This window comes from Channa argus, chromosome 6 (assembly GCF_033026475.1).
Source record: "Channa argus isolate prfri chromosome 6, Channa argus male v1.0, whole genome shotgun sequence".
Taxonomy (NCBI): Eukaryota; Metazoa; Chordata; class Actinopteri; order Anabantiformes; family Channidae; genus Channa; species Channa argus.
The window spans coordinates 7,337,854-7,362,283 of record NC_090202.1 but is presented as its reverse complement, the minus strand read 5'-3'; the positions used below and the strand labels follow the sequence as shown (position 1 = coordinate 7,362,283).

The 24,430-nt window shown below is 39.8% G+C and overlaps 1 protein-coding gene across 6 annotated transcripts in view; it reads right to left on the bottom strand.

The window, feature by feature from the left end:
• Nucleotides 1-24,430, bottom strand: part of plch1 (phospholipase C, eta 1) — a 62,968-nt gene that overhangs the window by 13,515 nt on the left and 25,023 nt on the right. For all 6 annotated transcript variants that reach the window (XM_067508381.1, XM_067508382.1, XM_067508384.1 and 3 more), the window contains 11 exons: nt 20,794-20,940; nt 18,511-18,754; nt 17,914-18,043; nt 14,942-15,112; nt 14,294-14,387; nt 10,698-10,901; nt 10,151-10,271; nt 7,015-7,186; nt 4,253-4,360; nt 953-1,108; nt 161-223 (listed from right to left, as the gene is read on the bottom strand). In XM_067508381.1, coding sequence (XP_067364482.1) covers nt 161-223; nt 953-1,108; nt 4,253-4,360; nt 7,015-7,186; nt 10,151-10,271; nt 10,698-10,901; nt 14,294-14,387; nt 14,942-15,112; nt 17,914-18,043; nt 18,511-18,754; nt 20,794-20,940 — 1,610 coding nt within the window. The remainder of the gene's footprint in view (nt 1-160; nt 224-952; nt 1,109-4,252; nt 4,361-7,014; nt 7,187-10,150; nt 10,272-10,697; nt 10,902-14,293; nt 14,388-14,941; nt 15,113-17,913; nt 18,044-18,510; nt 18,755-20,793; nt 20,941-24,430) is intronic.

Below are 24,430 nucleotides of genomic sequence, written 5' to 3'. Positions count from 1 at the left end.
CTAAAGGTGCTGTGAAGAAATGAACTTTCTGAAGAATGGGAATATTGTGCTATAAATAATTTATTACTCCCTAACCTGACAGTGAACTAGCCTATCTTAAACACACAAAGACATCAAGACCAAGCCAAGAACAAGCAGCATGCCTTTCCATGCTCCTCACCTTTTGTTTGAGCGTCGTGATGAAAGATCTGCTTTGGGATTTCTTCAGAACTCCCTTCGAGCTCTAGAGAAGAGGAGAACACATTCAGACTTCCTCATGTTTGTTAACGTATGCTTGTTTTCATCCCTGTGTGTGGATCATTTGGTGTGGACCTAATAACAACCACATTAGCACCCAGTGAGTCAGTTAAACCTCGAAGCTCAGTAGCTGGAGAGGCTGCAACATCAGACATCAGCCATTAAAGCCCAGTGCCGCTGAAGAGAGTGAAAAAATAAGAACAACAGAGAAAGGAAAGAGGACAGAGGTAGAAAATGCATTTGAGACAGAATGAATTGAAGGGGATCACCATCAAAGCAAGCGTGGGATAAAGAGAATAGGAAACCCTGATTCACAGCACCCACCACATTAAAATGGCTGTCAGGAAACTAAAGCATCTAAAAATAGCACAAGAGGAAAGCAGGGAAATTAAATATTAAGTAACACTGCAGACGTGTAGATTCTCACTAGTTTTGCTTTGTTTTGACATGCTTTGAAAGAAACACAGCACATACGTGTGGAATCAGCACTGTCCCTTCGGTGTGGCCAGAGGTTGTTTGTGCATTTTCATCTGTTTAGTGAGTAAAGTCAGTGAATGCTGCAGTTACTAGTCTACTCCTTTATTTTCCCCATCTCCCTCCGTGACTAATACCATGGCCTAGTTTTATCCCTCCTCTCTTCTTTCCCCTCTCCACATCTGCTGACAAGTTTAACTCAGCTCAGTAAGCACCTCTACATATTGCCTCAGTGCTGTACCTGCCGCAGGTTCTTCTGAAGGCCCTGACTCGTGGCTCGGAGCAGAGCCCTGATGCTGAAGCTGTCAGTGTCTTCCTTGTCTCCGATCCGTGACTCTTTCAAAAGAGAGTCTAGTTTCTTTCGGATGTGAGACTCCACCTGGTGATGGCCGTTGCCCTGTGTGAAAGAAGAGTAGACTTAGTGGAAAAATCACTGTCACTGGTTCTATATGCCAGAAAGTAATCAAATGTAGAGCCACAACACTACAGTCAGACCTGTATTCAGGGGCGGAGCTGGAGGGGTGGCCTGGGGAGGCACTGGCCACCCTCAAAATCTTGTTGACCACCCCAGGTGATATTAAGATTATGCAGACACATACTCTGTTTTCACAGTCACTCTCTTGTTCACTCACCCACTACTAATATGGGTGGCAAATTAAAGATAAAAGCAATAGAAATTGTATTAATAAAGTATTGGGCCACATCTTGGCATTGATTCTCCAAGTCTCTGAACTCTTTTGGAGGGATGAAACACAATTCTTAGAAAGATATTGCCTCATTTGGCTCAAATTATTTGGCTGTAGCTAAACTCTTTCACAGAGTATTTGTATGTTGCACAGCTGGACTACTGGACTACGACTGTAGGGCACAGCAGGGGGGCACTCAGCAGTGTAGCAGCTTTTAATTGAAACTGAATGGGCAGCTTTCACTGTTTTAGGCCTTTGTAGTTGTGTGTGTGAAAGCCCGGTCACACCTCCACTCAAAATCCCCGGTAGGTGTTCAACTGGGTTAAGCTCTGGTGAGGGCAAAGGCCATGGCATATTTTTCATATCATTTTCATATTATCCAAACCATTTACTGACCCCTCCTACCTTATAGATGAAGTTATTATCATCCACTCATTTATTTAGGTTTTCCTTTAAGCTGTCATTTGTCTGTATATAGGGACAGTCAGTGTTGAGCTGTTTACAAAGATCTTTTCTGTTTTGCTCTAGTGTTGACAAGTGTAAAGTCACTATAATTAATATTCTTTACTCCGCTGGCACAGGTTTGGATGTATGGAACCGGTCTGAAAATGAATCAACATACAACTTGTATAAAATCTGCTGTCTCGTTACTATGTGATCTGGATTATAAAGAGATAACAATACAGAATAACTTGATAAAATATGCAGTATCAGCCCATTTATTACTACTGAATGAAAGTTATATTACACTATTAGAGTAATGTTAGTGGAGGGCTGCTGTGAAAGCATACTGGCTTAATGAGCTCAATACAAAACCCCTCATCAGTGGAAACGTGCCACCGCCGCTTTAAAATGACAGTGATGATCCAAAGTGGCATCTGCAGCCTCATGCCTCCAGCAAAATATGGAAGAATGATGCCATATTTGGTTACACAACTAAACCATCTGGAAAATAACTGAGTGTTTTCCTCCTTTAAATCTGGTGAGGAGGACCCTGGCACGGCTGTTTCGAAAAATAAATGAACAGGATTAGAATTTACCAGGCAATAAAAATAAAAATGGACACTAGGCAAGTTTAAAAATGCCTCACATAAACAAGCAGCTATTAGATGCATGGATGTGTTTTACATGTTGCTATGCAGCTTATGTGCTTTAAAAAAAAAAAAAAAAGAAGCATTTACAGTTCAGACTATTTTGTACGTTTATTAGTTATATCAGCATCATTAAGCATTGCTTATTTCGAAACATTATTGTGGACATGATCAATAAAATTTTACAAGCAGCAACGTTACTACCCAATTATTGCAGTCATTACATCGTGCACCACAATGTCATTAGGATCCCATTATCTAACTTATAGCTGTGCAGAAAAAATACTTTGACTTTCTAACATTAGTTCCTGACAGTTCAAGTTGGCTGTTTTTTAGATGTCGTTGCTGCCTGTAATGATAAAGTCGCTCTTAAAAAACTTACAAAGAACACACAGAAAGTCACAAAAGAAAGCTGCTCCCCAGTGGTGGCACCAGGGAAGCTTAATTAGTAATAGCATGAGTTAAACATTTTCCACAGAAAATTTCTAAATATGACAAAAACACAACAGTCTTTGTACTAATGCCTTTCATAACGCTATATAGGAAATGTGTCTGAACTCATTTGGAACTAAGTTGCTTTGTTTCACTGCAGAAGTTGTGGACCTTTATGCAGCAGCTGCCTGTCTACTCTGCAGTAGGTAGGATAATATTGCGACAGTAAGAGCACAAAGTCACAGCTCACGATATCAACGGCTCCTTCTCGTTCCCAAGGCGTCAAAAAAAGCACCGCTTTGTCCAGTTTGTTTGTGCTACATGCTTACAGTACCCATTTGCGTTAGTGATCGATGCACAGGAATTTCAGTGTAGTACAATGGAAACCCTGACGCGTTAGTAGTTAGTAGTTGATGCCTAAAGCAACGATGTACAATATAAAGGGAAAAAGTATCGTAGGGACGTGGGCGGGTTGGCAGATGATCCAACAAGACACAGGACTTTTCCACAGGAGACCAGAGTGTGACTCTAGTGCGAGTGATTGTGCACTTAAAAGGTGATTGTAACACAACTTGCTACATCTGGTTACTATAGTAAGGAAGTATGTATGTGCCATTGTCACTGTTTGTAGCATTTTGTTTTTATGTAATTTAGCCTTAGACTGAAGTTTTTGTGCCTCACCCTAACCCTGTAACCCTGTGGTGCTCCTCAAGTATCATATACTGAAGTGTACCTGTGGCATCAATATAATACGCCAAAGGACTAGGAAAATAGCACAGTTTTTAACTGTGGGATAAGAACATGTTGATATGAATAATAAATGAAATATTATAGTACCTGCACCATGCACATCGCGTCTCAAAATTTCACAGCCAGTTACTGTAACAGCATCAAGAGTCAAGAGAAATTTCAGAGTGAAAGGTGCAATGTTTCAGCCATACGTGGGAGAGCTGCCAATGCTGTGATGCTGAAAGAAATGGAGCAGCTCCGACTGTGTGCCAGACACAGGTGCTAGCACAACGTAACCACCGCTGCCAAGAATGTAGCTGTGGTGTTTTAACCCAAGAACCGAACAAGTGTAGACTGGTTATGACTGTTTATTTAATATTCTGCTTAGAGGGGCTACGACAACCCGTGCAACCACACTTCCTGCCACAGTACGACCCCGTGACCTCACTGGCCACTCTGCATCTCAAATTCGCCCTCCGCTGCCTTTACAGAACAGCGCGTTCATCAGCAAAAAAGTTAAATAGCATTACATGCACCTTCTGTTTGCAGGTGGAAAATAGAGTGAGTGCACATAATATTTACATTTACACTCCTTCGCCTTACATTACTGCTCTTGAGCTTGAAGTCGTCCTCAATTTCATCAGCGCTGTCATCATCGGACACCTCTCCTTCCTCGGCGTCTGCAGACAGATAGGCAGGCAGACGTTTTCCCTGGATGGGGAAAAAACAGGCAATAAGGTGGGAGGCTAGTGACAGTCATACATTTGAACCATGCATGTGTAATAAATGTAGCACAGTCCCCTGCTCGTCTCTTTTTATACGAACGCCCACACACAAGTTGCACCTCTAAGACACTCTCAGAAAAACAGAGTAGAATTCAATATCATTTTACTGAGACATATTCATTAAACATCACACACACACACACACACAAACACACACACACGCCCATAAAAACAAAAATGTGCAGACACATTACAATAGACTCTGCTTTATGTGGCTCCTTGACCAGTATTTATGGGCACAGTCAAAGACCTTTAAAGACACAAGAGGACATAAAACACACACACACACAAGGTAAAATCAGCTGCACATTCTCAGAGACGCTCCCTGAGTAGCTTTTTCAGCCGAGTGGAAGCCCATTAGTCAGACATTCTGAAGGTGTGAGTGGGAGTTGAGATTTTCTAAGCTTCTTCCTTCAAAATCAATGGCAGATTCTAAGCTTCCTGCAAAACACCAAGTCTCTCATACTGTCTCTCACCACTGTTCCTCTGTCAGGTGAAAGGCTCTCAAACGAGTGGAGAGAGGGGGAGGAAGGAGATGGAGGAGGAAAACTGTTAGACAGGGGTTAAAAGCATTTATAGAAAATCGATGAAGGTCAGACTTAAGGTTGGGGAGGGACGAGCCCAGAGTTCCTCTTTCCTTTCGAGAACATCGGCTTTCTACGCTTTACAGATAAATTCTATCTGGTTCTTATAAAAAAAATAATAAATTCCAAAAGCTTTTGCTCTGTCTCCTTTGTATGAGTAACTCGTCCTGTCCTGGTGGATAAGGATCTTCTTGGTCAGAGGCCATCAAAGTCAGAGTTATACTTCAAAACATATTTCATCCTTTTTGAGAATGACCACATCAGCCACATTTCAAAGATTATCTGGAACCTTTCCTGCCTTTTGGGACTACAACAGTAGGTGGTGCAATGAGATAATCTTGAGAGGCTTGACCTGCTATACTTGGAGATAAAAAGAATGTTAAATGTACCACGTCAGTGGCTAAATGGGAAACTTGTGGAGTGTATTTAAAAGTACTTCAATTATGTATTATCAACACATTATTAATTAGTGTTTTGTTAACAAACATGAAATCTGCTGTTTCTGCTTTCTTTTCTAACTACTCAGCACTCTTGGAAGCATGTATGGCTCCTGCAGGAGCATCTTTTCAGCTCATCAGGAACCAAACGTCTCCAACAAAAAAGTTCTATCTGTACTTCCCAGAAACGAATCACCTAATCTTACTTCCACATGGGGGAAACATGCGCAGAAAGAATTGATTTATTCTAACAAAAGATAAACGATTGTAAGAGTTTATCAAAGGGATCATTATATTGACGGTATCATTGATTTTGAAAATTCCCTTTCACTGAGCCAATCCGTTCTGACTGAGGTGGTTACATGATGCATTTTATGGTTGATTGGACTATTGTTTCATTTATTAGTGGAATATCGAGGTTTATGTAAATGCAGCTCATGTAAACAATGTTCTATAGTTGTGTTTTACTGCATTGTGTTTGTATTGTAATAAGTTAATTAACTTGTATGTTCATCTTTCAACATGTAAACAAAATAAACACTGTATTAGTCACTGCATTGCTAAACTAATGATTTTCTCTTTCCTGCACCACATTTTCCAGAAAACTCCAGTTAAAAAAAATAGCCATCTGACTATCACTGACACTTGTACAGAAATGTGGATTTGGGTTTTGTTTTTAAATAAATTTATTTAAATAATCACTAGTGTAAATTGTTGATTTTAGTTAACTGAATTAACTTCAGGATTGTGACTTCCAAGTCTTTTTGTAGCTGTGCAACAACATCACGGTACAGCAGCTCCACCTCTGTAGCTGTAATGTTAGATGGGAGCATTAGTCAAACAGTGCAGAACTCTTTACACCAGGTCCTTTGGAGCAACTGCTTGGTTTTAAAACACTGTGAACGAGGGTGTTTGAAGAGTGAATATGTGTGATGCCTTCATTTGAAGCTAATGGAAAAACTGCATAAATTATAAATTGTCATCTAGGGAAAATGTCACACTGAGCCGCTAAAAGCTGGACAAAATGCTACTGCTGCATCATGTTTTGTGGTAAGTTTTTTAAATCATACTTTCTTGCAGAGTGTGGTGATTAATAGCATTTAATCATCTGACAGCCCCAAATATTTGACCGTGGGGCCTGTGTCTGCTAATTATCTGTGTACACAGGTTTGTGTATTAAAAAAAAAGGAAACCAGTCATCATATGCCAGCATCTTGCCCTTCCCACCTTACTTCTCTCGTCCATTGTTAATTCAGCGACCTAGTTTTGTCCTCCCTTTCTCCTCTTCTCTTCTTCTGTTTATGATCAATAATTAGCTTCCTCTCTGTGTCTTTCCCACTCTCCCTCCACAGAACAGCAAAGCACGCGCAGTAAAATATGGAGACATAACAAGCGCTCTGCTTTCCTCGCTGTAATCAGAAGAAACTAGAGAGATGTGAAGCAGATGCCTTGACTGCATGACTGAGTATATTTAATTTAGCAATGGATGTATTCATTTACAGTGAAAACATAACCTGTCAATCCACCAACTATCCACACATCTATGTATTTGTTCTTACTTTGATGAGGATCTTGCCCTGCAGGCTGTGAGGACTGGGTAACATTTTGGACTCCCCCTTCAGTGCATGTCCCACGTCCAGTTTGTCTGCAAAGATTTCTCGCAGGTACTGAGCAATCTTCTTCTGCTGCTGGATGCTACAGTGGTTTTCTATAGACAGAATAACTGGGTACCTGAGGAAACAAAATCCCAGCACACTTACTTAGGATTTCATACATTTCATAAAACCAGTCAACATTTGTGTATTGAATGCAGCCAGTGGACCAAAGCAAATCACATGTTTACCCGTAGAACAACAGAACAGAGAGGATGTGAATAATAAAATTACAGCACGTCTGTGGCATGGTTTGTGTGGGTTTACTGTGTGTGTTTGTGTACCTGTGTGTGTGCCTGTGTTTTTATTTAGAAAATATAAAATGACTGGTGGACACAGCAGCAGAGCTCGAATGTCAGGTCTGTCAGACTGACAGCTCCACCTCAGGGGAAACAGCCGCACTTTCAACTCCAACTCTGATCACTAAAACACACGCTCACATGCACACACAGGTTCCTATTTCTATTCTTCTTAGGACTTTCATCGACATAATGCATTTCCCAGCCCCTTTCCCAAACCCTATCTGTCACAACTAAATGCCTAACTAATGTCTAAACCTCTAACCTAAACACAAATATAACCCAATTGACCCTCAAATGGTCCTTCAAACTTGTTAGGATTGGCAAAATGTCCTCAGTTGTTTGGACCTAACTAAGTAACACATATGAGCGTGCACACATACTACACAGCTCACTGAGCTGACTCACTGTTTCACCTGAGAGGTATCGTCCGTATGTCAGTCAAAATAAAACAACTCTGGACGTTACTCTCACTGTTGTGCCTTTGGCAAAGGACCCATTTGTATGTTTAAATGGGGCGTCGTCGTCAACAGACCACAGGGTTTGACTCCCAGTGTGTAAATGAGAACCGATACTGTCAAGCGCTTTGGATAAAAGTGAGATATAAGCAGAGCAGGTGTGTGTGTGTGTGTGTGTGTGCCCACTAGTAGGATTTGTTTTCTTTTACTGACTTTTATTCTCTAACAAGCTATAACCAGCTAGATTTTGCTGGTTCTGACAAGTTTAAATGACTATTTGAGGGTTCAGACTTTTGGTTTTAGGAGCTAGAGTAAAAGGCTGGGGAATATTACATCATGTCAATAAAAGTCCTAACAAGAATATGAACCTGTGTGCATGTGTGCGTGTGTGTGTGTGTGAGAGAGAGAAAGAGAGAGCGAGAGACATTTCAATACATCCCAGGGGCCATTAATCATATTAACAGGTGGCACTGATCATAAAATATCTGACTGTTAAAGGTGAGAACAGCCAAGGGAGAGAGTCGAGACAGAGACCGATAAAGCACAGAATGTTCCATTTATTCATTTGTTCTTGCTATCAGCATGATTACTGATGACTAATTAATAAGTTGTGAGTGTATGAGGGTGTGCAGCATTTCTAAATCACCAAGTACATTGGCCTTGGGCTTTTTATTGTCTTTCAGTGAGGGCTACAAATTACTATAGCCGAGCTACCCAAAGGCAAAGTAGAACTTTACTAGCTAAATTTTTTAGGAAAAGTACACCAACTTCATTAAAACATTTAGAAAAATATTTAGGGCTACGGCTTTCATTATCAATCTGTCAAGTATTTTCTACAATTATTTATTGTTTCAAGGATAAAATTATGGAAAGTGGTTGTTTTGTCTGAGCAATGATAAGTCCAGTGATATTCAGTTTATTATCATAGTGGTCAAAGGAAAGCAGGAAATTTCCTTTGACAATGAATCAATTGTTAAATAGAATGAGAGTATATTATATTCTAGGGTCACAACACTCTGCAGTCCACATGAAGCTATGTCCAGATTTGTTTAGCTTTACTCAGCATTAAAACTAGAATTAGGGAGAAAATTTATCATTCCATTGCATGGTAAGTTAGCAGCAATTATCTGCAATTATCAGCAATATGGTTTGATAGGATGAAGGGGTGACAAACGAACTGGAATTCACATGTTGTACCTGTACAGTAACAACTGTGGCACTGTGGGGTTAATATTCAGCTAAACTAACCAGCTGCCAGCTCGAGCTTTATTTATTACATGCAGATATGGGAGTCATATTCATCTTCTCCTCTAACTCATGGTAAGAAATGGAAAACGTTTATTTTCAAACTAATGCAAAGACCAAAAAGTCTAAACAACTAGGAGTTAAGTAGAACAACTAGAAAATAAGTTAAAGAACAGACATCTAGCCTTAATCTGATGTTAGTGGACTCTCCAACAAGCTACTGCCAAGTGCAGTTATTTTTAATATTTTTATATTATTAATAAACTGAAGCTACTAATACTGACTCTAACTTTGAATAAAAGGAGCATCATAAGTTATCATTTTGTTTGAGCCAATGTGGCAGCAGGGAGCTACGTACATCATTCACCACTTTGTTTTAGTATTGTTGGACCAAGCAGAGACAAACAGTGAGTCCTCGGGGAGCCAGAGGAAACACTGCTGAGCAGATGGCTCAGTAATAGGTGCTAATTACTGCCAGGAATCACTGTGTTCCCTGAAAAACACAAACCTGACTGTCTGAATTGTGCTGTTTCTCGTTAGGCTTCGTGGGGAAATCTTCCATCAGATTCATAGCTATTTTAATACAAGTTGAGGAATGTTTACACTAGTTTTATGAGGGAAAATGCAGCAGTTATGGAGCTTTTTAAAATCAGGAGTTGTTTACGTGTAAGTTGGTGTTATAATAGAATATCTTATCCTATAGTGGACCACAAACAACACAATTAAATAACAAAGGCCACAAAGCAATAAATGTTAAAGTCTATGCTTTTGTGCACACAGAGAAATGTTGTCTACCCTGAAGCAAAGAAAATTACTTATGCGACCGAATATTAACCGAAAACTGTGTTTCGGTCAGATTGATATTTGTGAATAAACTAAAGGAGAAAAAGCTAAAGCAGAATATCTGATTCTGTTGGCATTTAGATATTTTTATCATACTACAATACCTGAGATAATGGAAGTGTGTAGTTACCATAAAATAAAAAACAGGTGCAATCACACACACACACACACAATGTACTACAGGGAGCTTTAACTTACTGGTTATTTATGAAGGCATATTTATTGATGGTCTCTATGACAGATTTGAATGGTATCTTGGACGTTAGAGTGTAGCCATGTTGGACCATTGGCTCTCCATCAGGACCGTCCCAACAGTCCACTGCAAGAAAAACAAAAAGCACAGAAAGCACAGCATCATGCTGCTGTTCCCAGTTTCTTTCTCCTCACACAGTTCCTCTTTAAATTTGAGAAAAACAGTGTTCAGAAAAAACAGCTCCTTTCCCAGTCAATGCCGGGATTTTTTTTTCTTTCACAAAACATTGAATAAAACTGTTAAAGTGCAAAAATGTTCTACTTTGTAAGATTGTTTTTTTTGAGTTGCTGCATCTGTTTTAACATAAATACAGCAAAAGGATTATTAACGGGTTACATTTAAGCATGTTAAGCAGTAAACACCATAAACACTAACAGTTATTCAATTTTTATAGAGTGGTGCAATTTGACAGAGGGTTTTCATGCCCTCCATTAAAAAAAGAGCACGGTAAAATTAGTGTTAGGTGGCATTTCATTGTAAACAGATGCAAACCTTCCACACAGCGGCAGCCGGACTGAAGGACCCATGCGTACATGTCGGTCTTGGAATGGGAGAGAAGCTGGTCCCCAGTCAGGTAGGTGTTATGAGAGGAGGCAATGAAGTAGTTACACAGAGGCTGATCCATGTCCTGATTCACTTCATGGTGCAAAGGATTGAAAATGTCACATGCTGGACTGCGCATGAAACTCGTAAAACCTGAAAGTAAAGACAAACTGGAGTCAAACTCAGTTAAAACAGGCATCTGTGTACTGAAGACATTATCCGAACAGATCCAAGATCAAATGAGTAATGCTGGATGATGGATGAGGTAATCTGGTTATGTCCGTTCTTCATCCGCACTTATGTATTGTGTTAGAAAAGTTGAATTTTTCTATCTGGGATAACTGTGTGTTCTCATGGTTGTTAACTGGACCACGTATATCCACACTAGAAACCATGATCGGCACCTGATCAGAGGCTAGTTGCTAATGATGAAAGACACAGACATTTTTTGAGGTTCTGGTAAATGAAACATAAATTCCGCTGACCTGATAGTGACAAGGTGAAAATAAATATACAGAAATATTCAGCAAAACGGTGCCTGTGTATTACACTTTATTTACACATTACACTTTACTCCAGCACTGACTAATTTGCATAAGGCAAAAGTGTGTGTTCACACATGTCATCACCAGTGACAGATTAGCATCTTATGACTTCATTCGGGCCCAAATACTGTTGTATCAAAAAGCACATCCATAGTTGTATGGAATTCCTGGTCCAACACCATTCAAATGTGAGAGGCTTGTTTTCACTGACTAAACCTGAGAGCAAACCTGCTACTTTGTAGGTTTCAGATTGCGGATTTGTTGCTGGGACAATAAGCTCAACATCACTTTAGATAAAGTAACAAACCTGGTATTATGTTAAATTAATTTTACCTACAATGGTTTTAAAACAATACAATAACAATGTCATTGACTACAATGATCCACCGGGAGCAACTTGGCCTTTAGTGCCTTGCCCAAGGACACTTCAGCATATGGACTCAACAACCAACCCTGTGATTAGTGGACAGCCGCAATAGTCTGACTCCAGCCCTGCTGTGTACAGCCAAACGAACACATGCTTTCCTTTTGTTTGATGCAGTTAATTCAATAATGCATTCGTTCACTGAATTTGTGTTAACGGCTTTAAAAAAGATTGCTGTGCTAAGAAGATGATGAAGTGGGTGGATCTAGTGGATCCAGGGTTTCATTAAAGGCATCTTAGGAACTTATAAAAACTGTAAATCTACACCAGATAATCGATTCTGTGTCCGTTCAAAAATAACAGGCCGACAAGCCCACGTGTAACCAAGCTACATTTTTACTGTCCCGTGTTATATGGGTTAGTATTTTAGATACAGAAACCCTGTGATGGATTACACATTTTTGTGAAAACTGGCAATAAAGGCGTATTGTATCGTACCCAAAGTCACAGAGGAAAACAGAAAAGCTTAAATACTGCATGTTAAGCACGGATTCTTCATCGATCCTGCATTAGATTTACAGCAGCCTAGCCGCCTATTCTCTACGTGTTGAAAAAAAGTGCACGCACATGCTGAGGCTTTGCTATTTTAAACTGGCTGCTTCCAGATCCTATCTAACAGCTTCTGACAGTGACATTCACAATATCTCTTTATCAGCAGGTTGATACCTCCAGGACAATAGCAACGGATGACAGACGGGCACATTTAAACCACTGTACTGCGGTTTCAAACCAGAGCAGCGAGGATCGAAGCCACAACTATTGCTGGATTCATTTAACACAGAAAAACTTTTGTTAGGCGGTGCAGCATGAAGAAGAGTGAGAAGAAAGAAAGCATCCTTTCCTTCCGAGAGGAGGGATAAAAATGAGACAGGAATACCAACAGCAGGAGAAATAAGCGAGGGAGCAGCTGAGGAAAACAGAATCTGAGTGTGGAAAAATGGGGAACTGTGACATAAGATAGGAATCTATAGAGTTTTACTATGGAAAGTCAATGGTCAGACTGGACATGCAATTGCAGCATGGAATCAGATTTTAACTGTATACTGCCTCATATGATAGACACCAAATGCTGTAGGTAACAGCTCATCACACTGTAAAAAGACGTTAATCTGTCTGTACATTTGTGTCACATCTGTGCACAAAACATCTTTGGAAACACACATTTCTGGCCTGCAGGGAGGGCATCAGGCATACTGGTCTGATCAGCCAGACACACACAGTGTTAGCCTTCATGCCTCCGACAACAAGATTAGCCTCACCCCTCCTCCTCCTCTTCCTCTCATCTCCTCTGCCCACACTCACTCCTCTCATTTCACTCTCATTTTCTCTTTCCCTCCAACCTCATTCTGCTTTCCCAGTTTTCTTACCCCAGCCAACCTCCCTCAGTCCTCACCCCTTCCTCTCCCTTCAGCTCACCCTTCAGTTACATGAGATGTTACTTTAAGTGACAACGACAAAAAACATTGTCGTTGTTACAGTTTGTCTCAGTTGCTCAGATAAAGTTAATGAAACTCATCTTCACCTTCTTAGCACAGCACAAATCTTCTTTTTCACCGGTTTGACATATTTGTACACAATTTTTCAAAACACACGCATCATTCAGTGACCCAAAATGTATTAAATTACCGGGGTAAAACAAATGGAAAACAAACATTTGCTGTTTAAAAATGTATACACGGAATTCTGAGTCATTCCAGTGAATCTGTGTCTTGTAAAGCTGTGCAGGCTGGATATAATTTTAAGCATGACGCAATATGAAAAAAAAAAAATTCAACAAATGTTGGGTTGCTGTGTAAAATTGAATTTCCCATTCCAATTTTAAATTCCCATTCTTGTATGATATAGGATTTCAGCTGCTCAACAGTTCAGGGATCCCTTGGTTGTAATTTTGACTTCATACTGTGCGGACGGACTAAACAGTTGTGAGGGTTACAACAACAACAACAACAGTTCCCCTTAGAACTAAACACCTTCATAGGCTCTTTCCACTCTACCTGCAAGCAGGGAAACTAAGGTGACATGAGCTGGCTGAGGGTCATTGTGCATTTTGTAATATGTAATACCTCATATTTCAACTTGGTACTCAAGTAAATTACCACAAGGCTTTCTGAAATCAAGCTGTTCCGCAAGAATGAAGGCAGACGCCAATCAGTGGATGGTCTCAGGAGCAAGGCTGCAGGCTGCTGAGATGTCATCTCACTTGGCATAATGGCATCACAGAGCAAAAAATGTCATTTGGATAAACTGACCACATCTTCTAAATCTAAATGGATACTTTCTTGCATGAAAAACTATCAAAACTCATTCAAGTGTCATTAGTGGCATATATCAGTGCTAGAATGAAGTCCCAGACCCCAGCCCACCTTCAGCCAAATGAGAATACGTATGTATTTCAAAAAAAACAAAAAACATTTATTTCCTTGTACTGATTAAAATTGTACCAATTAAAATTCGATTTCAATCCATTCTAGATTTCTTTACATGTTTGTATATGTAAAGAAAGAGTGACTTGGGCCAAGATGGAATTTAGGGAGGTGAAAAATGTGAAAGCAGACAGCAAACTAGCAGAATGTTACCTTCAATGCCCATAACGCCTTTTTGTTTATTCTCATCGGCCACCTCAAACTTGTCAATAATTTCTGCAACAAACTCTGGAGTCACGTTGGTCATCTGCAGAGAAAATCAGATGAGCACAATAAATGTAAAGACCTTTGCTGAAATAATTACAATGACAGTGATTAAATACTAAAGTCTAAATGTTAAACGTGTCACACAGATTTGTTATTGTAATCATTTCTATTAAATGAATTGTCATGTCAACCAAGCAGCTAAGTCACAAAACAGCATTTATGCTGAGAATAATGCTGTATGATAAATACAACATAATGAAAAATGACACCACAAACAAAAGAGACAGAAAAACAGTGTGTCAGAAACACACTTGAAGGGGGGGAGCAAAGAAAAAAAATGTATAAAACAAGAACAGGGTTCCCACAAGGCAAACTAATTTGGGGCATGATAGATTGGCTTAGCAGAGCAGATTCCTCTGGGTAGACAGCTGAGACAGAGGCACTTACATGTTACAGTAAGCAGAGGGTGAAGGGTTAATCCATTATTTTTGTCTGCCCAGGTCTCAAATGGAAATAGCTGATTTGAGAAAAACTAGTTGGGACACCTCCTCAGCATTTTATTGGCTCTAACCCCAGAGAAGTGTGACATCTCACCTTCTGCTCATTATGCAAGAAGTTGGCCAGCTCCTCCGCTGTCAGGTGGTCCTTCCTCTCACTGTACGCCATCATTAGCAGAAACAGATCTCGTCTCAGAGACATCATCTTGTAGAAGACAGAGAACTCCTCGTATGTCAGCGTGCCCTGCTGATCGTCCGTGTCTGCTTCCTGAGAGGACGAGGGAGTAATATGTCATCCATGAAACACATCTCAAGCTATAATATTTTGAAGTGTGCAAACTGTGTGTCTGAGTTACACGGCCCTCATTTCTGTAACTGCTTAAAATATGGGTGAAAACCCAGATGAACTGAACACAAGTAGTGTGATATGATATGAAGTATGATATGAATGCTGATTAGAATTCAACTCTTATTAGATTATGGATGGAATAACAGATATCCCTATTTGAGAATGAAAGAAAGAAATCTCAACCTAAAATTTGATTTAATAATTAGAATGCAATTTAAATCAAATTACAGTTAATGACATTTTTAATATTGATATTTCATGAATGAATTTCTATGTACTGTAGGCACGTCCACCGATATGCACCAAACCACAGAGCAAGTTTCATGCTATGCAATCCCCCTGACATCTCCGCAGCAATCTGTACTCTGTCCCTGAATGCCTCACATGTACAGCACACCATAGCTGCTGAGGAGAGTTTTCATGCCCTACATTTGTGCTACTGTCTCAAAGTAAAACCTGTGCTCAAATGATACAATCACTTATGGCCGCAAGAGAAGCAGGATCCTATTTCTGGGTTACAGTATAGGTTTACTTTTGTCAGGAAGCAGACATTAATAGCCAGAACTGCCTTTAGAGTGGAGAGTTGGGATGATTGTAGAAATTATTGCTTGTGACTGAGGCAAATCCCTCAGTTCTGCACAAAAACGGGGGTCAACGTATAACAATGCGTTTGAATTCAAACAAAACACTTTTCTACTGCAAAACAGACCAATAGAACATTTCCAAAACACATTTCATGAAATAATGGAGGGACCAATTCATAAAGGAGAGGCTGTACTGTTACATGCAGTAATTGATACAGCAGGGTAAAGCTGGCACAGAGAAACACATGGTTAAACAAGCAGCTGCAACTTAACTCTAAATTCAAAGGATTTGTGATAAATGTGGACAAAAATGTTTAGTGATCTGCTCATAGCAAGTGATCCTTGTGTACACATAATCTAAAATTAGAAAAGAGTAGACTGCAATATTAACAGACATGTCAGGTGCAAAGGTGGAGAACAGCTGCCTCTTTTTTTACTCCATCTCTCTCCCTGTACAGATACAAACACAAATTCACACCAGCGAACACAAATAATGTACGAGTCCTTTTGACACAAACATATTATTCCTTCCTAACCTCATGTCACACCATGCTTGTTCTGTCCTACCACGTCGCTCCGTCTGCTCACTGGGATCAAGAGTCTCATTTTACCTGCATCTCACAGGTGCCCATTTGACGCCACACTAAATCTAATAATACTAGCTAATGCCTCCATCGCACCCCTGTAATGAGCTCGCTGTGGGCACTGGGGACTCAATCACAGGCTGTGATGAACCTATTCAGAAATTTGTGGCCAGAGAAAAATCATTCAGGTTACTTTAAGCAATGTCACAAGCTTTTCAGATGTAACTAATCTACTAATCTACTCTTCTAATCCTTAAGTGGAAAGAGATAAATTAATAAAAACATTCTGTCTAATCTAAAACCAGAGAATTCATTGTTTTACAGAATAGAATTATAACATTATCTGAATTTATTGATTATTGATTATTATTGATTGTTTTTTATTTTCTATTTTCTATTTTATTTTTTTATGTGAGTTGTAGTATTGAGTTTTTGTAAGAGGCTAAGTGGAGTTTTAATGGGGGCAGACTCATATACACCCCTGGTTGTGGAATTCCATCTGACACACCTGTTGGTGACACTCGTACTTTCTTGTTGGTAAAGAGGAAAAGTACCTCCCACATGAAGCTGTGGAACTGTTGCACACAGAAGAAGACATAGCTGAATCATTTATGCTTTTTACCCTCGTTGTGCTGAGCTCTAAATAAATGATTGCACTACCTCTGTGGATTTGGGTGTGGCAATTTTTTACCTCTTTAAAAGAACTCCGGTTAACACACCGACACACACACACACACACACACACACACACACACACATACTTGCTTCTAAAGGGTCAGTTGGAACCAAAACACAGATACCAAAAGTTATGACAGGCCTTAAAATTGTCCAACTCTTTGTAGTCCAAATTAATTAGAGTGTAAATTCATCAGCACTGTCCCTCAGTATAATTAACTTTCCAATTCAAATAGCTATTGAACATCAATCACACTTTAGGGAATCTGCATTTGCAAGATTACAAAACAACACAATTGCATAGTGGGAAATGAACCTTAGTTGTGTTGCTGCACCCTCTAACACACCTTGTAAAAACCAGTGGATAGTGTTTGTGAATTTCTGACATTACTCAATGTGACTTTTGTTTTAAAAAATTGAAGCAGTCCTCTCTTTACACTACATCAGCCTCTTCCTCTAAAAGGGGTTCTCTTGCTTCTGCACATTTGACAGATTTCTCACACACTTATTTGATTTCCCAGTTACACGTAAGAATAAAAAAAAACGGCCATGACACATCAGTGCTGTTAAATATTTCTAGATAAGATATGTAATGTGTTCAAATGGAGGTGAAACACTCTATTATTTAAGATGGATTGATAAAGATATGTTAATGTTCTGGTAATGAATTTCTATTCATTTATATGGTGAAACACTAAAGAAATAAATGTTATATATGTCAAATTGTGAATGTTTTACATTTAGTGACTTCGTTTTATTTAGATTCACCTATTCCATTAGTATCCCACACTAGTGCCTTATCTTACAGTTGGAGAGGACTGTTACTTATTGATCAGGATTTAGTAAAAAAAATATTGGAATGGCTTTGGAGTCTGACCTGAAACATTTGCTTGACTTTCCTGCGGGGCAGGTTAACGTTCAACTTGTGGAGTAGTTGGTAAATCTCATCAATGTTCAGGAGACCATCTCCATTCTTATCGGCCTCCTCAAACGTCTGTTTCATCCATGTCACACACACAGACACATTAAGGAAAGTTAGACATGTTTCATTTGTACAAGCAGAGAGGATCTTGGGATCATTAGAGCATCTGAAAAACTACTGCACATTTATCTGCATTATTTGAAGTATTTAGACTTTTTTACTGCTTTGTGCTTACTTTGTGACTGTTGCTCATATTTAAGCCTGCAAAGTGATGAGTGATGACTTCTGACTCTAAACACGTAAAGATTCTGACTTTTATTTTGAAATTATGCACGCGCCAATAAAAAAAAGTTGTTTCTGAGCAACCAAATAAAACATTCATTTTTCACTTGCCAGCTCTAGCAGCACAGCATTTTCTTTATTTGTTTTGAGTATTTTGCTTTTGCTTCCATCTCAAGAATATGGCATAGTTGTCCTCCTTAGAAATATACTACACATATAACAAGGTTGCATGTTTCAGGGATTTGTGTGTAGTTCTTTTTGGAAGGATATTGGTCATGTGTTCGCTGCCGTTTAGCCAGGGAGTCCTCGTCACTGATCCCAGCCATCAGGTAGCGGAGGCCAGTTATCCAGGTCCTGGCTTCTTCTGCATTTGATGTCACCAGGTCGAGTGACTCCATATGGTTTCCATGGTACACAGTGAAACAGCAGGCCGGGTCAAAGCTGCCATCTGCATGCCGATGAAAGATGTCTGACTGGCCGCCCTCTGTCACTTTGTAGAGCGAATCAATTGTGACTGACAGACAAGGAGGTGAAATAAAGAGTAAGAGATAATTAGAGGAAAAACAAAAAATACAATTATTTGAGCACTACATTAATGACTTCTATTTTATTTTAGCACTGAATTAAAACTACGTGGCGAAATGTTTTATTTCCTGTGAAGCTGATGTTTGTTACGTCCTACACAAAAAACATGGCTAAAGACATAACAGTACCAGCTTTATCCTTTTCCTGTAATTCTATGTTACAGTGTATAGTTCTGATATATCAGCTCATTATCAGCACCAATACTGATCCCATTAAGCTGACTGCATGTAGAGGTTGTGTTGAAGTTAATAAAATGCACACCACAAACTTCAGACTTCACAAGCTTTAATAAACTCCAGCACCACAAAAAGGATTCCACAGAGTAAAATGTTGAGAAGAAAAGGTGGTATCAGACCAGTACTCAGTATCACAAAATGAATTGGGTGTAAGTATGCTGAAGAAAAGTTACACTTAACAGCTAGATGAGTGGCTATAATAAAAGTATAACACATATATATATATATATATATATATATATATATATATATATATATATATATATAATAAAATATAACAATATTCTAGAATCACAGTCTTGTGGTTATATTTCTTCCCCCACCGGATGAGTTTATCCACGAGTCCCACTGTAAATATGAATCTCCACCCTCCATGCTCCACTGGGACATAGTGTTGATGAGACTGGAGCAAAGGTGAGGTCAGAGTGACTTTGAACTTTGACCTTTGACCACCCAAATCTAATCAAGTCATCCTTGAAAATAACTGAATGCTTGTGGCAAATTTGTAGAAATTACCTTGTGGTGGACACACAAAACATAATGCTGCTACAGGAAATTTGTGTATAGCCTTTAGTATGGGGCCGTACTATGACATGGGGTATTCACTGAATCTAATTGTAAAGACAGAAGACTGCAGTAAACTTTATAACACATGCTGTGAAAGGTGTCTCATTCAATTTAAACAATTCACTAATGCCTTTGTTCAGTATGGTAATAATAATAACGAACCTTTATGTTTTCAGACAATATTGCTATAATTTATTAACTGGAGAAATAATAAATGTGATGATTTTCTTCAATTAATTGCCTTCTTAGCCACCTAAAAATATATTTTGTCATAATCCAATCCCGTAGCATCCATGTGCATTTGCCCATTACGCTCTGCTCTCTCATCCCTTTACATAATCTCATCTCTGAAATTCTACTATGACTGAAAGTAACAATATGGCAGCCGTATTTTGATTCTGCTCAGACAGACATTACACACACACACACATGCATATCTTAACCATGTCAGTAGAGAGGATCTGAGAGGCTTATGTAATACTGGGAGACAACCTACACACACACACACACACACACACACACAGTTATTTCTACACATAATGGACCACTCCATAGACAGATGTATGCATCAGTAGGTTCGTCCATAAAACCAGTAAAGTATAAGAGTGACAATAATGATGATATATACAGTATAATGATAATACCCCTCAATGCAAGAGCTGTGAGGCCAACTCTGAAATTCATTATTCTAGGAAAAACTGGAGGGTTAGTGCCACAAAAAAAAGAAACAATTTGTTAAAGACTTTGTAACATGCTACAAAAATCAACAGATTATGTTAAACCTTATGTAGGTTTAATTCCCGTTTGTTGTTATGTAACCTGGGAGAGAAGAACAAAAAGCAAGTGAATGTGAGATGTCACCATTGACACCATTAATCCTCACTGCAAACGTGCATGCAACCACCAGGAGAACATTAGGTTAAGGCTGGATGAAAAGCCCTTCTGTCAACAGTGATGGGAGGATACATACATACAGTGAACAAAGCAAGCGTCCAGACACTCACAGCCTTGTCCTGATGACAAAATCCACACCACATGGGAAATCATGGACAAATATTTTTGTCTGAAATCAGTGGTGTGGCAAGACAAAACCATATGTTCAGTATTTGTTGTTGTGCATAAGAGTTGTGTGTGTGTGTGTGTGTTTGCATGCGTGCATACTCACTCTTGGCCTTCTCGCTCTTGCGTGAGGGTTTCCAGCGGATGCAGGAGCGATGCTCATCCAGGTAGAAGAGTCTCACCAGCCCTTTGGATCCAGCCTTCAGCTTTACCATCTGTGTTCCGGACTGCATTACACTCATGCATCGCTCCACTGCAGATAAAAATACACAAACACTGAGCTCAGGGGGGACACTCTATTAAGACATAAAGGAAACAGGTGTCTGACATTGTTTGTCTGTACTCAGGAAGAAGTAATGTAAAGTATAACTGCTTCACACCATTAGCAGAGCAGGCAGCAGGTGATGTGGGGCAGAGTCCCAATGGCAACAGAGGTGCTACTGTTTGAGCACACAGGGCTGCTTTTCTATTACCCACTGACCTGCTGCTGAGAGCAACTCAGAGAAGGAAGGAAGAAGAGAGAGATCTCCTAGAGGGAGACAGAGCTAATCAGTGTGTCTCTGTTCTAAGTTTTACACGTGTAGAGAAGCAGCACATTTCTACATCACACTGAAGCAGGTGGAAACCGTGACTGAGCTGCTTCTGTAATGCAGAAAAAGGTGACAATGAGAATTTTCAGTTAAAAATAAAAGGATCAGTTCTTGCTTGGTTTTGTTCCTTGTAATTCCCCTTTTCAGTTTTCACAATATTAAAACATGAAGTTCATGAAACTTGAAAGATTATGGATTGATTCACATTATTAGAGAAATTAACTTTGTCACCATATGAGGCTGTTGCTTTAAACACGAACACAAACTATCTGCATGGGCATTTTTCAGTTAGCTCATGCACCTACATGCTAATTGCAAACCAGTATTTAACATCATACACTGAGATCGGGCTGATGACAGCTGACTGTTTGTCCCTCCAAGACACTGTTATGCTACATTACATTGTATGCATGTTTCACATATAGTATACTCAGTGGAGAAAATTTAATTTCTGGCAGCCATCTATAGGTGAACGTTCTAATGAAGTCACTTGAAATGAACAGGTGGGTGGGGAGAGCGAAAAAGTGGTGGCTGAGTGTTCTGAAGAGGAGAACAGAAGAGAGGGACTGAAACCATGGCGAGGAGTGACTTTGTGTTTGATTGCTTGACTGACTGGAACTGGCCAGCACCGAGAGAGGATGAAAGACAAAACTTCAGACTTTTTACTTTCTGTGACAGCTGGTGGCAGGGATACAGACAGGGATGACAGCGGCGAGATTTCCATCCTCATTAGTCTAGTGTGTGCATGCATGTCTGCCAGTGTGTTTGTGTGTATCAGTGTGCGTGTTTGCAGGCCCGCATGTGTGTATGTTGCATGTGCTGGCATGCATGCATGAAATATATATCGGTATATAGTAAATTCCAGTAAAGGGCAAAAATTATACTAAATCAGCAGTTAACAGACCTGACATTAAGACATTTTACTTTATTTAATACGACAGAACTATATTTTACTATTTATGACACTTGTTTACATGCAAAAACAGAATCAACAAGCACTGTGACGATAAAGGGGCAACCTACAGTACACTGTAACTACTAAGCAAAAACAAAAGTGCCTCGATAAATCTGACAGTTGCACAGCCTCCTCTTGAGCTGCTAAGAGTTCAGGGGCTTTCTTAAGGACACTATCCTTGGTCGAATGCACGTCAGTGTGGAGGCTGGTGCCTGGTCCTCTAGACTGAAGGACAGCATCTTCATCATGAATAATCTGTACTTTTTTTTATCCTAAGTGGACGTGACAGAGCATTTTGTACATAAACAGTCTTCGTTATAATCTTTATAGACTGAGACAGCGACAGTTGGATATACTATACTATACTATCCATTCTTAATAGTGTCTATCAGACCCTGCCTGTCTTGTATAAGCTCCTGTCATCAGGGCTCATCAACGTTAGTTGTTAATTACCATCACAGCAATGGGTCAGTAGGAATCTGCTCCACATGCTAGTAGGCTTAGTAAGTCATTATCATGTGATGCCATGGGCTGCAATGTTTGCTTTAGGCACAAAGACAGAAAGTTTAGAGTTAGGAATAGATTGTTGAAGTTCATAGTTCACACTTTTGAAATTTGAGTCCCAAAGAATATGTTAGTTCACATTCAGTGACTTCACACGCTAGAAAACATGTCTTCTGTGAGATACTAGCGAGGTGAGGTGGAGGGGTTTTGCTGTGTCTTTGACTGATATGGACCATTCTGCTCTTGTTGTCTCTGAAACACTATTGACCTATACTCTGTACAGTCACTGAACACCTCAAGAAAACCATAGTAGAGCAAAAGGGTGAGGGAGAGCTGGCCACTCATTGAGGGAACTAAGACTCTCATAATAATTGATTTGGTTCACTGAAAAATGACGGTGTTCAATGAACATCACTCTTTTTTTGGGCGACTGTGGCGCAGGAAGGCAGAGCAGTTGGTTCGATCCTTGAGCAAGACACTGAACATCAACTTAGTTGCTCCTGGTGAGTGTTGGCCAGCAGCATAGCAGCTCCCCCATCGGTGTGTGAGTATGTGTGTGATTATGAGGGCGAATGGGTGTAATAAGAAGCATTGCAAAGCGCTTTGAGTGCCAATAGGTAGAAAAGCACTTTATAAGTGCAGACCATTTACCATTTTGTGTGATCATGCACAATACTGACTATGCCAGTGGATAGTAGGTGAACCACCTACCTACTAAACTATAACTATGGGCTGATAATGACTGATAACTCATTACTCAGCGGCATCATAATGTTTGAATATGCTGATCAATGTAGAGTTAGTGAGCTTTTAAAAGACAATATATGCATCCAGAATGTGACAAGGTCCTTAGGCTTTAAGGAGACATACAGTGTATAATACGTTTGCAATCTTTCTGTCCTTAGAAGCACACAGACAAGTGCATTTTCTGAGACAGCGTAGATAAGACAACCAAATTAAAATTTCATATAGATCAAAAACATGTATTTAAGAATACGTAACAGAACACACACTGAGCGGAGCACTTGTTAACAGGCTCTCTGTCCTGGGGATAGGCTTAGCAGTGACACAAATGCTGCACTTGATTTTGCATGAGTCATAGATTCTTACTCCTGGGGCATTATTAGACACAAAAACACGAAACACGAGTATGAGCACATGAGCCTGAACCATGTGTATTATTTCACAAAGTGATCTCAACATGAGATGCCATGTTGAGAACACAGCTGAGTGTATGAGAACAGAAGCAAGCAGCCTTGTAAATAAAAGTATAAATCTGACGTTTAGAAGAGTGACGTAAGAGTCTTAATGCCCCAAAAATCATTTAGCATTGACTTGCTTACAGACAGACGGCAGTTCGTGATGCTGGAGAAGTGTGTCTCTGACTCACTGACCATCAGCACTGGATCCCCCCATGCCCGTGTTCTTTCATTTGTTATTCTCCCTGTATACCAACTGCTGCACATCTGGTCAGCAGTCTGTCAAACTCCTGAAGTTTGCAGATGACACCACCCTCATCTGCCTTATCTCTGATGGAGACAAGTTAGTACAGTTAGGCTACAGGAGGTAGATGGACCATCTGGTGTTATGGCTGCACCATAACACCAGATGGTCCATGAACAACCTGGAGCTCAACGCTCTCAAGAGAGTGAAAATGATAGTGGATATCAGGAAAGACCCATCCCCCCTCCCCC